Genomic DNA, 14,483 nt, shown 5'->3' on the forward strand with positions numbered 1-14,483 from the left:
ACAGGTCTTTTGTCTCCGTAGGTAGGTTTATTCCTAGGTATTTTATTCTATTTGTTGCAGTGTTAAATGGGAGTGTTTCCTTAATCTCTCTTTCAGATTTTTCATCATTAGTGTATAGGAATACAAGAGATTTCTGTGCATTAATTTTGTATCCTGCAACTTGACCAAATTCATTGATTAGCTCTAGTAGTTTTCTGGTGGCATCTTTAGGATTCTCTATGTATAGTATCATGTCATCTGCAAACAGTGACAGTTTTACTTCTTCTTTTCCAATTTGTATTCCTTCTATTTCTTTTTCTTCTCTGATTGCCGTGGCTGGGACTTCCAAAACTGTGTTGTATAATAATGGTGAGAGTGGACATCCTTGTTTTGTTCCTGATCTTAAAGGAAATGCTTTCAGTTTTTCACTATTGAGAATGATGTTTGCTGTGGGTTTGCCGTATATGACCTTTATTATGTTGAGGTAGGTTCTCTCTTTGCCCACTTTCTGGAGTTTTTATCATAATTGGGTGTTGAATTTTGTCAAAAGCTTTCTCTGCATCTATTGAGATGATCATATGTTTTTTATTCTTCAATTTGTTAATATGGAGTATCACATTGATTGATTTGCGTATATTGAAGAATCCTTGCATCCCTGGGATAAATCCCACCTGATCATGGTGTATGATCCTTTTAATGTGTTGTTGGATTCTGTTTGCTAGTATTTTGTTGAGGATTTTTGCATCTATATTCATCAGTGATATTGGTCTGTAAGTTTCCTTTTTTGTAGTATCTTTGTCTGGTTTTGGTTTCAAGTTGATGGTGGCCTTATAGAATGAGTTTGGGAGTGTTCCTTCCTCTGCCATTTTTTGGAAGAGTTTGAGAAGGATGGGTGTTAGCTCTTCTCTAAATGATGGAATTCACCTGTGAAGCCATCTGGTCCTGGCCTTTTGTTTGTTGGAAGATTTTATATCACAGTTTCAATTTCATTACTTGTGATTGGTGTGTTTATTTTTTTATTTTTTTATTTTTTTTCGGTATGCGGGCCTCTCACTGCTGTGGCCTCTCCCGTTGCGGAGCACAGGCTCCGGACGCACAGGCTCAGCGGCCATGGCTCACGGGCTCAGTCGCTCCGCGGCGTGTGGGATCTTCCCGGACCAGGGCACGAACCCGTGTCCCCTGCATCGGCAGGCGGACTCTCAACCACTGCGCCACCAGGGAAGCCCTATGATTGGTGTGTTTATATTTTCTATTTCTTCCTGGTTCGGTCTTGGAAAGTCATACCTTTCTAAGTCTTTGTCCATTGCTTCCAGGTTGTCCATTTTATTGGCATAGAGTTGCTTGTAGTAGTCTCTTAGGATGCTTTGTATTTCTGCGGTGTCTGTTGTAACTTCTCCTTTTTCATTTCTGATTTTACTGATTTGAGTCCTCTCACTCTTTTGCTAGATGAGTCTGGCTAAAGGTTTATCAATTTTGTTTATCTTCTCAAAGAACCAGCTTTTAGTTTTATTGATCTTTGCTCTCGTTGTCTTTGTTTATTTCTGCTCTGATCTTATGATTTCTCTCCTTCTGCTAACTTTGGGTTTTGTTTGTTCTTCTTTCTCTAGTTCCTTTAGGTGTAAGTTTAGATTGTTTATTTGAGATTTTGCTTGTTTCCTGAGGTAGGCTTGTATGGCTATAAACTTCCCTCTTAGAACTGCTTTTGCTCCATCCCATAGGTTTTGGATTATCATGTTTTCATTGTCATTTGTCTGTAGGTTTTATTTGATTTCCTCTTTGATTTCTGCAGTCATCTCTTGGTTATTTCGTAACGTATTGTGTAGCCTTCATGTGGTTCTCTTTTTTTCAGTTTTTTCCGTGTAATTCATTTCTATTCTCATAGCGTTGTGGTCAGAAAAGATGCTTGATATGATTTCAATTTTCTTAAATTTACTGAGGCTTGATTTGTGACCCAAGATGTGATCTATCCTGGAGAGTATTCCCTGTGCCCTTGAGAAGAAAGTGTAATCTGCTGTTTTGGGATAGAATGTCCTACAAATATCAATTAAATCTATCTGGTCTGTTGTGTCATCTAAAGCTTGTGTTTCCTTATTAATTTTCTTTTTGGATGATCTGTCCATGGGTGTACGTGAGGTGTTAAAGTCCCCCACTATTATTGTGTTACTGTCGTTTTCATCTTTTATAGCTGTTAGCAGTTGCCTTATGTATTGTGGTGCTCCTATGTTGGGTGCATATACGTTTATAATTGTTATATCTTCTTCATGGATTGATCCCTTGCACATTACGTAGTGTCCTTCCTTGTCTCTTGTAACATTGTTTATTTTAAAGTCTATTTTATCTGATATGAGTATTGCTACTCCAGCTCTCTTTTGATTTCCATTTGTATGGAATATCTTTTTCCATTCCCTCACTTTCAGTCTATATGTGTCCCTAGGTCTGAAGTGGATCTCTTGTAGACAGCATATATATGAGTCTTGTTTTTGTATCCATTCAGTGAACCTGTGTCTTTTGGTTGGAGCATTTAATCCATTCACGTTTAAGGTAATTATTGATATGTACGTTCCTGTGACCAGTTTATTTATTTTAATGGATTTGTTTTTATAGGTCCTTTTCTTCTCTTGTGTTTCCCACTTAGAGAAGTTCCTTTAGCATTTGTTGTAGAGCTGGTTTGGTGGTGCTGAATTCTCTTAGCTTTTGCTTTTCTGTAAAGCTTTTAATTTCTCCATCGAATCTGAATGAAATCCTTGCCCGTAGAGTTATCTTGGTTGTAGGTTCTTCCCTTTTATCACTTTAAATATGTCATGCCACTCCCTTCTGGCTTGTAGACTTTCTGTTGAGAAATCAGCTGTTAACCTTATGGGAGTTCCCTTGTATATTATGTGTTGTTTTTCCCTTGCTGCTTTCAATAATTTTTCTTTGTCTTTAATTTTTGTCAATTTGATCACTATGTGTCTCGGCATGTTTTTCCTTGGGTTTTCCCTGCCTGGGACTGCGCTTTCTGGACTTGGGTGGCTGTTTCCTTTCCCATGTTAGGGAAGTTTTTCACTATAATCTCTTGAAATATTTTCTCAGGTCCCTTCTCTCTCTCTCTTCTTCTGGGACCCCTATAATGTGAATTTTGTTGTGTTTAATGTTGTCCCATAGGTGTCTTAGGCTGTCTTCATTTCTTTTCATTCTTTTTTCTTTATTCTGTTCCACAGCAGTGAATTCCACCATTCTGTCTTCCAAGTCACTTATCTGTTCTTCTGCCTCAGTTATTGTGCTATTGATTCTTTCTAGTATAATTTTCATTTCAGTTATTGTATTGTTCCTCTCTGTTTGTTTGTTCTTTAAATCTTCTGGGTCTTTGTTAAACATTTCTTGCATCTTCTCGATCTTTGCCTCCATTCTTTTTCTGAGGTCCTGGATCGTCTTTACTATCATTATTCTGAATTCTTTTTCTGGAAGGTTGCCTATCTCCACTTCATTTAGTTGTTTTTTGGGGGGTTTTATCTTGTTCCTTCATCTGGTACATAGCCATCTGCCTTTTCATCTTATCTCTCTTTCTGTGAATGTGTCACAATGAGTTTAAATATATACACTCTATCATCCCATAGAGTTCCTTCGGCTCCTAACATATACTTTTTTTTAAGACTTTAATATTGAAAAGTAATTGAGGTATAAACTGATATATTTCCAATTTTCTTTTATAAAGTTAGGAGTACCATTTTGCAATAGGTGTCTGGGTTTTACAAGAGTAAAATGCCCCCACCTTTCTCCCTTTTTGTAAAACTCTTTTGGTTTACATTTCCCAAAATGAGCAACAACCCAGGAATTGTACCTTCTAGAGGTGTTTAGAACATTGTATTTCTACTTTTATCATGTGCAGAATATGATCTTACTTATGGTCCTTCATATATTTGAGAAAAACTCTATTGCTAGAACTTTATGTGGTTTGAATTTCAGTCATCTCTGCCTTTTTCCTTTATCCATGTAATTAACATCTTTCTATTTTTATTAGTTGAGCTCAAAACAGATTCTCACCAAATTCATGGTTGAGTAACTCCTTGAATAGATGACTCAGAGTTATATCTTGTAAGAGACAAATAATTTGGTTTCATTTTAACCTAATGTTGGCTCTTATGTAACATAGTTTTGAAGCACATGTTGTTCTTTCGGGACATTTTAACACCTCAGAAGATAAATATTATAAAAATCATTGAATTGGTCACCTGTAATCTTTGTTAATATCTAAGTAATAAGCTAAATGAATTATAATACTTTAGTATTGATTAAGAATGACCTGGAGTTGTTTTAAATGTAAGTCCCTAGGAAATAAATGACACTTTAGATAATTATTTACCAAACTCATCCTAATGAAGAGTGAGAAGGAAGACAAGTAGTTCTTACAGCAGTTGGCTTTATTATAATTTCCTACTGATAGTTGTTGATAATACATCAAATATAGTGTTGAATTTAGTTTAAATTTGGTATTCATCTGGGCAACCTGCTTTAATAAATTTATTACACTTATGAGAACTGTAAATTCTTTGGGAAATATATTACCAAAACCCCATTAATTTGTAAATGCTTAATGTAGTCAAGATTGATTTTTTAACTAATATATTTGCCTATTTAAGAACAACTTACATCAGTCAAACATCCTCAATTAATGGTATGCTCCTTATTTTCTTTATCCACCTGACAGATGAGATTTTAGGCCATAAGACTGTAGTAAATGAGCAAGAATTCAAAGAAATTAGAAGCTGCTTGGATTTCTGTTTGTATGTGAAAAAAGATAATAAAATGTGCTAGTAAAATATGTAAAAGATCAAGGAAATAATGACTTTCCCCTTAACCCAGGTTGGTGTGGTGCCCTGTCTGGGCCTCTGGTCATCCACTAGTTCAGAAAGTCAACTTTCTTGATTTATAGGAAGATGGCCTCATTAAAGCCAACCTGACCTGTATTATTGCCAAAGGCAGCTGGAATCTTTAGTCTTCAAATTGGTTATTAGTTAAAGGTTGAGCTCAGCAGCAGAATTTGACTTGGCTTCTATAATGCTTCCAGGGTTCTGCTTGGATCCCTTTCTCAAAATATCACATGGTCCTTAATTTCAACACACCAAGGAAAAAATGTTGAATCAATAATGACTTTTATTTAGCTATTTTGTTATTAATATTGATTCAGATGAATACATTAATACTTGTCCTAATTATTTTATGACTAGATTGGAACATTATGTGCATTTGGAGCCTGGGTCAGTTCTTAGTGCATTTTAACTATTGAGTTTCTAACAGAAACCGGAAATTCTTTAGAAACAAGTTAGAATACTTATATATTTATTAGTAAAAAAATCAGTGTCTAATTTCTGATTATCACTGGTGACAGTACAGCTGAAATATGCTGGTTCTGTAGCAGTATTGATAGCTTGTCACCCAAGTCAGTGTTACCACATTAACACTGTTATATGATTGGATCTTAAGGGCCCATATAAAAACTACATAGCCCCAGGAGCCATTTTGGTATCATGTAGAGAGCACTGGATTTCAGTTATTAGCTCTGCTTCCTCTACTTACTACTTGTGTGATCTCAACCGCTTATATATCTCACTGAACCCGGGGCCTCAGTTTCTTCCTTTGTAAAGTGAAACTAGATATACCTACAGAGTTCATTTAATTCTTAAATGAGGCCTTACAGAGGGACACTTAAAATCCCAGATATTATGCTTCATAGTCTAAGGTCATTCAGTAAATTTTGAAGGGTCCAAAGGGCTGCTATACAGTGGATGTTGACTACCTTTTTTGTGTTTGGTAGATTAAGCAAGATAAAACGATTAAAAACTACCAAACAAATAAAGGATTTAGATTAACAATAGTGAAGAAATTCCAGATTTAGTTATTAAGTGATGGATTTGGGTTTTTAAAAGCTGTAGAGTTTACTTCTGTGGAAGTGCTTTTTTTTTTTTTTTTTTTTTTTTTTTTTGCGGTACACAGGCCTCTCACTGTTGTGGCCTCTCCCGCTGAGGAGCACAGGCTCCGGACGCGCAGGCTCAGCAGCCATGGCTCACAGGCCCAGCCGCTCCGCGGCATGTGGGATCTTCCTGGACCGGGGCATGAACCCGTGTCCCCTGCATTGGCAGGCAGACTCTCAACCACTGAGCCACCAGGGAAGCCCTGGAAGTGCTTTTTAAAAACACCTCTGTTTGGACATACTTACAGACATAGAAAACAAACTTAAGGTTACCAGAGGGGGTAACGGGGTACAGGGGGAAGAGATAAATTAGGAGTTTGGGATTAACATGTATACACTACTATATATAAAATAGATAAATAACAAGGACCTACTGTTTAGCACAGGGAACTATATTCAGTATCTTCTAATAACCTATAATGGAAAAGAATCTGAAAGAGAGTACATATATGTATATATTTATAACTGAATCACTTTGCTGTACACCTGAGACTAACACAACACTGTAAATTAACTATACTTCAGTTTTTTAAAAAATGGTTAAAAAAATCTGTTTAGATTCTTTTTGGAATGACTGAATGACTTTACAGATAGTTGTGTAAGAAACGCAGAACTCACAATTAAGAGGATAATAATTAAAGCAAGTCAATTTATCCAGAGCTGCACCATTCTAATTTGGTAGCCAGTAGCCACGTGTGGCTATCGAGCACTTGAAATACAGCTGCTCCCAACTGAGATGTGCTATAAGTATAAAACACACTGGATCTCAAAGACTTAGTACAAAAAGAGAATGTAACATATTTAATTAATACTTTTTAATGTGACTATATGTTGAAATAATAATACTTTGGATATATTGGATTGCATAAAATATGTTAAAATAAACTTCACCTGTTTCTTTTTACTTTTTAATGTGGCTACTGAAAAAATTTTAATTGTACATGTGGTTTGCGTTATATTTCTGTTGGATAATGCTGAACTAAATCCTTATTGAATGATTCTGTGAAAGCTGACTCTTAAATTTGACCTTTAAATCTCAGATATTAAGGATGAGATTGTTGCTCCAATGCTAAGAATGTCAGAAAACATTCCTTTCCTCAGTTACATTTGTAAATACCCAACTGATTTTTGACACCATGGTCAAATTAGCTTGCTACAGAGTCATGGCACTCTGAAAGTGGCATCTGACTTTTAAAAGGTAGCATGGAAAATTCTCCTATTCCAAGAACAACTAATAGTAAAATGAATAATAAATACTTCTCAGGAAAACAGACCGTCTGAAACAGCTTTCCTAACTCTCCCTCATTTGAGGGGCAAACTGAAAGGTAGACCCTGGAGGACATAGTTGTTCTACTGTTGTTGGACAGCCCGAACTTCTTAGGAAACTGGTAGGAGTAGTAGTTCTCATGCCATATAGTGAGCTGATTCAATTGAAGTGTGTTTCTCCAATTTTGATCAGAAGATCAAATATTACTTTCCATATTACTAGTGCCCCCTTTAAAAGACAATAAATTGATGAAATATAGACACATAGTTAAATATAGGGGCACTAAACACAGAAGTAGATTATTTTTAAAATCCTTAAAAATTTCCCTGCAAAATTACAAAATGTAAAAGTACAAGGAAGAGTGGAGGAGTTACCAGTCACTATAGATAAAGTAGAACTTCAAAACAGCCATGGTAACTGTGGGTCAGGTGACTCATAGGAATGTTCTGAGCTAGTATCTAGAAGCAGCCAGATAATCACAATTTCAAATCATATTATTATATTATCACCTACTTTCGAATTCCTTCCTAGTCTGCTTCATGAGCTGATATGTAGGAAAATACTATTTTTAGTTTGCTATATCAGTAAGGAGTTAATAGCAGTTAATACATACATCTTTAATTCACATTCACATCTAAAACAAACATTTTGAGCCTAACATTTTTGGAATCTATAGTTTGAATGCATATATGGTGCATTCATGTTTTATAAACTGTGATTTTCTATTTGGGCTATTTAATACACCCATATAATTGATACTTAATTATGGAAATGGTGCCACAGCTATCCTAGATGTAGGCTATCTTTTGCATCATTGCCCTTATAAGTTCAAATACATTTTTATGTTGTTAGTTTTGTGCTATTCAATCAGTGTTCGGATTTTAGTCCCTGAAATGTGAGAGTTGGTGATATTTAAATTGTTTTAATCTTTGAAGGCAAGGTCCCCAGCAATCCTTCCTTCATTTTGAGGGTGGGTAAAGTGACAAGAGACTAGACCAGGAGCATGTTCAGCTATATACCAAGCAGACATGTGCGTGTCAAAGAGAGGGGTCTTTAGAGCGTCAGTTTCTACTTCTGATTTTTCAGTATAACAAATGTGGCACATGACAAGTGGTGAATATGGGGGTTGAAACACACTGTAGTTACATGAAAGGGGCAAAATTTAAAATAAACTGAAAACAGTAGAAAAGACCAGTTTTCGTTGTGGCAAACACTAAATCTCTCTTTACTTCTTGACTCCAGTGTCAGAGCACTGAATTAAAATCAGACATTTAGCAAAATAGGAAGAAACGGAAAGAGAGAAGCTAAGGTGAAAACAGAAGATATGAAAAGGGTGACTTCCAGTAAAACGAGAAGCTGGAGATAAGCATTAAAATGAGTACTAAAACTCCTAAGCTTTTCATAGAATCAGAAGGCAGAACAATCTTAGAGGGAGAGAAAAAACTGTGCAGGCATCTGATTTATGTCGTCTGGCTTTTCAACCTGGTCCTCCAGCACACTTCTCAAAAGCCTTCCCCATAGTTATGACTTCCCAGTGCAAAAGCCACACCTATTCACACCTCTTCTCCCCTGGAGGTGAAGACCATGTTTCATGTGTCTCTCATTTCTTCCTTCACAATGAACACTGAAGCACCTTAACCCCCTCAGCCCCACAGTGCTGCACTCCACACAGTCCTTTCACATCCATTCTCTCATTTGAATCTTGTCGCTGCCCTCTGAAGTTATAGACTGTGTAGGTCCTGCATGACCTATCACGTCCCCCATTTCATTTGCCATAAGGAAGGCATTTTGTAGAGGTTAGCAGTCAGCCGGCAAGTAGTAGTGACGGGCTGGACTGGCACCAAGTTTTCCAACTCCAGATCCTATGGGATTTTCATCACTGCCATTTACAAACACACAGTGTTCTCTTTAAAACAACTGCAAAAACAGACAAACAAATCAAACCTTCTTTGACCCTGCTATTCCTTTCTTATTACCAGGATCATGTCTAAACACACCATGGCATCGTGGAAGGACTGACTTTGGAGTTAGGCCAGGGCTTAAAACCTACCCCTTGTTATAGCTATGTGATCTTGAACAAGTTTCAAAGTCTCAGTTTCCTCATCTGTAAAATACCTACCTCACAGGCTTGTTGGGACATTTTTAAGTACTTAGACCGGTGAGAGATACGATAAATCTAAATTTATTATGTAATTGTTGTCTGCATCCTGAGTTTGAACCTGACCTCTCCACAGAATTTGATCTTAGAACATTTATGGTCTTTTCTCAGCCTTCTCCAACTACTTATGCCTTAATTCCCCTTATTTCCTTGACTTTCTTAATATTGTATTATTGATTCTTCCTTTTCTGGTGGCTTCTCTTTTGTCATATTTACTGACTTCTTTTCCTCACCTATACCTTGTGTAAATTTTCTAAGGTTCCTTCTGCAGCCATTGCTCTTGTTGACAAGACTAAGTTGAATTAGCAGATCAGAGAGGAGGTGATGTTATCTCTTCTGCTTTGTGCAATATATCCTTAACCTTCATTCTTTACCTGTTCCCCTTCTACTTCCAAATATAAAAAATGTCACATTGGATTTTTTTTTATTTTTTTTAAAGTGTTATTGTTAACTTTATTCTTTTTCCAGTTTTATTGAGATGTAATTGACATATAACATTGTATAAGTTTAAGGTCTACAACATAGTGACTTGATATATGTATATATTGTGAAATTATTTCCACAATACGTTTAGTTAACATCCATTACCTCACATAGTTACAATTTTTTTCTTGTGATGAGAACTTTTTTTTTTGATTTCTTTATTTTTTTATTTTATTTTATTTTTTTTAAACATCTTTATTGGAGTATAACTGTTTTACAATAGTGTGTTAGTTTTTCCTTTACAACAAAGTGAATCAGTTATACATATACATATGTTCCCATATCTCTTCCCTCTTGCATCACCCTCTCTCCCACCCTCCCTATCCCACCCCTCTAGGTGGTCACAAAGCACAGAGGTGATCTCCCTGTGCTATGCAGCTGCTTCCCACTAGCTATCTATTTTAAGTTTGGTAGTGTATATATGTCCATGCCACTCTCTCACTTTGTCACAGCTTACCCTTCCCCCTCCCCATATCCTCAAGTCCATGCTCTAGTAAGTCTGTGTTTTATTCCTGTCCTACCACTAATCTCTTCATGACATTTTTTTCCCCTTAGAGTCCATATATATGTGTTAGCATATGGTATTTGTTTTTCTCCTTCTGACTTACTTCGCTCTGTATGACAGATTCTAGGTCCATCCACCTCACCACAAATAACTCAATTTAATTTCTTTTTATGGCTGAGTAATATTTCATTGTATATATGTGCCACATCTTCTTTATCCATTCATCTGTTGATGGACACTTAGGTTGCTTCCATGTCCTGACTGTTGTAAATAGACCTGCAATAAACATTTTGGTACATGACTCTTTTTGAATTATGGTTTTCTCAGGGTGTATGCCCAGGAGTGGGATTGCTGGGTCATATGGTAGTTCTATTTGTAGTTTTTTAAGGAAGCTCCATACTGTTCTCCATAGTGGCTGTATCAATTTACATTCCCACCAGCAGTGCAAGAGGGTTCCCTTTTCTCCACACCCTCTCCAGCATTTATTGTTTCTAGAGTTTTTGATGATGGCCAATCTGACCGGTGTGAGATGATATCTCATTGTAGTTTTGATTTGCATTTCTCTAATGATTAATGATGTTGAGCATTCTTTCATGTGTTTGTTAGCAATCTGTATATCTTCTTTGGAGAAATGTCTATTTAGTTCTTCTGCCCATTCACATTGGATTTTATTCATTGGCAAGCAGGTAAAACTCCAGCACTGTTAACACAGGAAGGCTTTAATTATCTCATCCCATGTAGACATGGCAAGTGATACCTATGCCTAAACTATTTTTGTGTGATGATTATGATGATAATGATGATGAGCATGACAATGAGGATATTAACACTTTTATTTTCCAAATAGTATTGTGTAACTTACACAATAGTCTTAACTACATTATCTGAATTTGTTCTTGAAAATAACACCGTGGGTAGTGTCCTGAATTATCCAACACATTTTATAGATGATGTAAAAAAAATTCTGACTTTGATGTTGGGAGTAGTGCCTTTTCTGTTTACCCATACTATTTTTTTGTCCCCTATTCCATGTACCTTCCCTGATATGTGTCTATAAATGCTAGATTTTAGGCTAAAGAATAAACATCATATTCTTAGGCAATTTAGGGAAAACTAAGAAAAAGAAGTAAAATTCAAGACAGCAAATTGAGTTACTTATTAGCTGATCAAGAAAGAGTTATAAATTTTGAAACCTGTTTACAAGAGTTTGAGGAAAGTATTTGTGCTATTTACATTTCTTATTAATAAGAGCTGACTTTAATGTATATAGATTTAAGCTGGCAAGAAATATGAACAAGTTATATTGTCAAAGATTTTAAAGGGCAAAAGTTAAGGTTAGCTTGAATGGGGGATTTCATCTCTATAGTTAGAGAAGTCTTCATGTTACCATAGATCACATCCATTCATTCATCATTCACTCTGATTGTCTTTTGATCCTACCTAACAAAATGTTATGTGTTTGTTTTGCAGATCTAAAGCGGGAAGCCAGTATCTGTCATATGCTGAAACATCCCCACATTGTAGAGTTATTGGAGACATATAGCTCAGATGGAATGCTTTACATGGTTTTTGAATTGTGAGTGTACATTCTCTTTTCCGAAGGGGCTGAAGTGGGTTTTTTTGTTTGTTTTAGAGTTTAAGTTTTAAGCAATGTTGCTCTTAGATAATGCTGACGCTTTTCTCTTAAAATTTAAAGATACTTGTGAACTCATCTGTTTAGAAAGACCTAAAGTAATAAGAATAAAAGGAATATCTCATCTTAAGGTCCACAGCGGCTAAGGAAGCAAAAGTTGGGCATATTCAGTCACCGTCACAGTTTTAGCCTACTTCAGAGAAGAGGAAATAGAGTTCAGAGAAATAGGAGGTCCCAAAATATAAAATTCTGACTACAGGAGTCTTAGTGAAAAGGATTGGGATGGGAGTAGAGGCCTCCATGTAGCCAGCCTCTCTAGCAACTAAAAACAAGTAATAACAGACTTAAATTCCTCTTTTGATATAATCACCATATTGGCATATGAAGGAAATTCTGTAGACAACCATATATCTTGATTTTAGTAAGCCACTCGACATGTTTCTCACAAAATTTTTGTCAATAAGATGGAGGAATGTGACCTAAGGATAGTATAATTGGGTAGTTTCATAGCTGGTTAGATGATTGTGTCCAAAAAGATTGTATAAAGCCTTATGGGATGGCATACTATTCTGTTCAAAATTGTAATCAGTGACTTTGATTAGGGTCTCTCACAAGGTGGTAATCAAGGTGTTGGCCAGGGCTGAAGTCATTTTAAGGCTCTGCTGGGGATGGATCTGCTTCCAAGCTCACTCACATGGTTTTTGGAAGCACACTATCAGACTGAGGGCCTTAGTTCCTCATGTGCTGTTGTCCCAAGACCTCCCTAGGTTCCTTGTCACTGGGCTTCTCTGTAGAGCAGCTCCATGGCAGCTGGCTTCATCAGGGCCAGCAAGCAAGAGCACAAGAGTAGGAACAAGACAGACATCAGTCTTGTAACCTAATCTCTGAAATCACACACCATCGCTTCTGCCATATTCTGTTAGTTAGAAATAAGTCACTAGATCCAGTCCACACACAAGGGGAAGGAATTACACAAGGATGTGAAGACCTGGAGGTGGTGATTACTGGGAGCCTTGTTAGAAGCTGCCCCCTACAGAGGGCTAGCTTAATACATTGAATATCTAGACCAAATTTTAAAATATTTTACAAGTTTGTAGCAAAGGAGCTGAAACAAGGAAGGTGAAATTTAAGACCAGTTAATGTAAACTCATTTATTCACATATATAAGTGCAAGATCACTATGAACTTAATTGTAACTGCTTATGTGAAAAAGAGGTAAACAATTTAGTTAGTTGTTGCAACAGCTTTAAAAGTCTTGACTGGAACCTTCAGATACCTAATTAGAAGTGTATAGTATTCAGAACCAAGCCATAGGCCCAGTGCATTGTGTATTGCTCCTTCTCCCTGGAGTGTTCCTAGTAAGCAGGACACTGGCGTGCTTCCAAAAACGCATAGCCAGAGTGGGAAAGAGCCTAGAAATTCTGTCATAGAGTCACAGCCTTCAAAATCTTTGTCAGTAATTCTGCTAAAAGATGTTTGAAAACTGTACCTCCACACATATCTTTCAGTTGATATATACAAACTTTTATTGTAAGGATGTAATTCTTTGTGTTTTGTATATTTTTAAAATATATTTTCTTCAGAAATCTCGAGCTGTACCTTTATCTCATTCAATTTATGGAAAATGTCTGCTATGTGACCTAAATTGCAAAGCTAGTCATCGTTGTCAAACTAGTCAGCCAAATCAGACTTGCTTTCTGTCAGAAAAAAATCTGACTTCATTTTTCAAATAAAATTAAAGTGTTAATAGACATCACTGTGACAGTCATCTTACTATTGATTTCTAATTCTAAACTAGATAAGGTTTTGCCATGAATATAGTGTCTGCATGAAGGTGGCTCTTCCCTTCCTTTCCAAAGCTGTTTTGCTCTCACAGATGGTTCCCTCCCTCAGTAGCTTTGCATTCCCCCATTGTCTTTTTGAAATTAGGCAGGCTTTTCAGGATGGGTAAGCGGTTTGTCCTTTGAGATGGGTTCCTTCAAGTGGAGATAACAGAAGAGAACTCAGCAGACCACAGACTTGTTTTCAGACAGACCAAATTATGGCAAATGTAGATATGGCTTAAATGCCTTAAAAATATCCTAATACTTGTATCCCCTGGAAGGGCTTTGAGTACTCCCAGAGATACCCGAGTCCCACTTTGAAGACCACTTGGCATGGAAGAGCTATTGAAAACGTGGGGAGACTTTACTTACCCAAGAATATATTGGTTTTCTTTTACTGCTATAAGAGTCCCCAGATCAGAAGCCCATGGCAGATCATAATGGATGTCTTTAGTTCTTTGAAATATCGTGAAGTATAAGAGGACTATGTATTTATTCAGTGTAGGGTGAGGAGCTGTAACTAGAATCAACAGGTGGCAGGTATGAATGAAGTGGCTGTCCACGAATGTAGCGGCTGTCTCACAGAGTCTGCCGTTCCTCACTAGAAATGCTCAAGCTAAAGCTGGATCCATCCAAAGGTCCTGAAGAAAAGGTTTTAATTTTGGACTAGAGAGAGCCTCTAACG

The 14,483-nt window shown here is 36.6% G+C and overlaps 1 protein-coding gene across 19 annotated transcripts in view; it reads left to right on the plus strand.

Moving 5' to 3' along the window:
- Positions 1–14,483, plus strand: part of CASK (calcium/calmodulin dependent serine protein kinase) — a 401,244-nt gene that overhangs the window by 151,357 nt on the left and 235,404 nt on the right. For 18 of the 19 annotated variants that reach the window (XM_067022830.1, XM_067022831.1, XM_067022834.1 and 15 more), the window contains exon 3: positions 11,813–11,918. The exons of the other annotated variant lie outside the window; for it this stretch is intronic. In XM_067022830.1, coding sequence (XP_066878931.1) covers positions 11,813–11,918 — 106 coding nt within the window. The remainder of the gene's footprint in view (positions 1–11,812; positions 11,919–14,483) is intronic. 19 annotated transcript variants of the gene reach the window in all.

This window comes from Kogia breviceps, chromosome X, assembly GCF_026419965.1.
Source record: "Kogia breviceps isolate mKogBre1 chromosome X, mKogBre1 haplotype 1, whole genome shotgun sequence".
NCBI lineage: Eukaryota > Metazoa > Chordata > Mammalia > Artiodactyla > Physeteridae > Kogia > Kogia breviceps.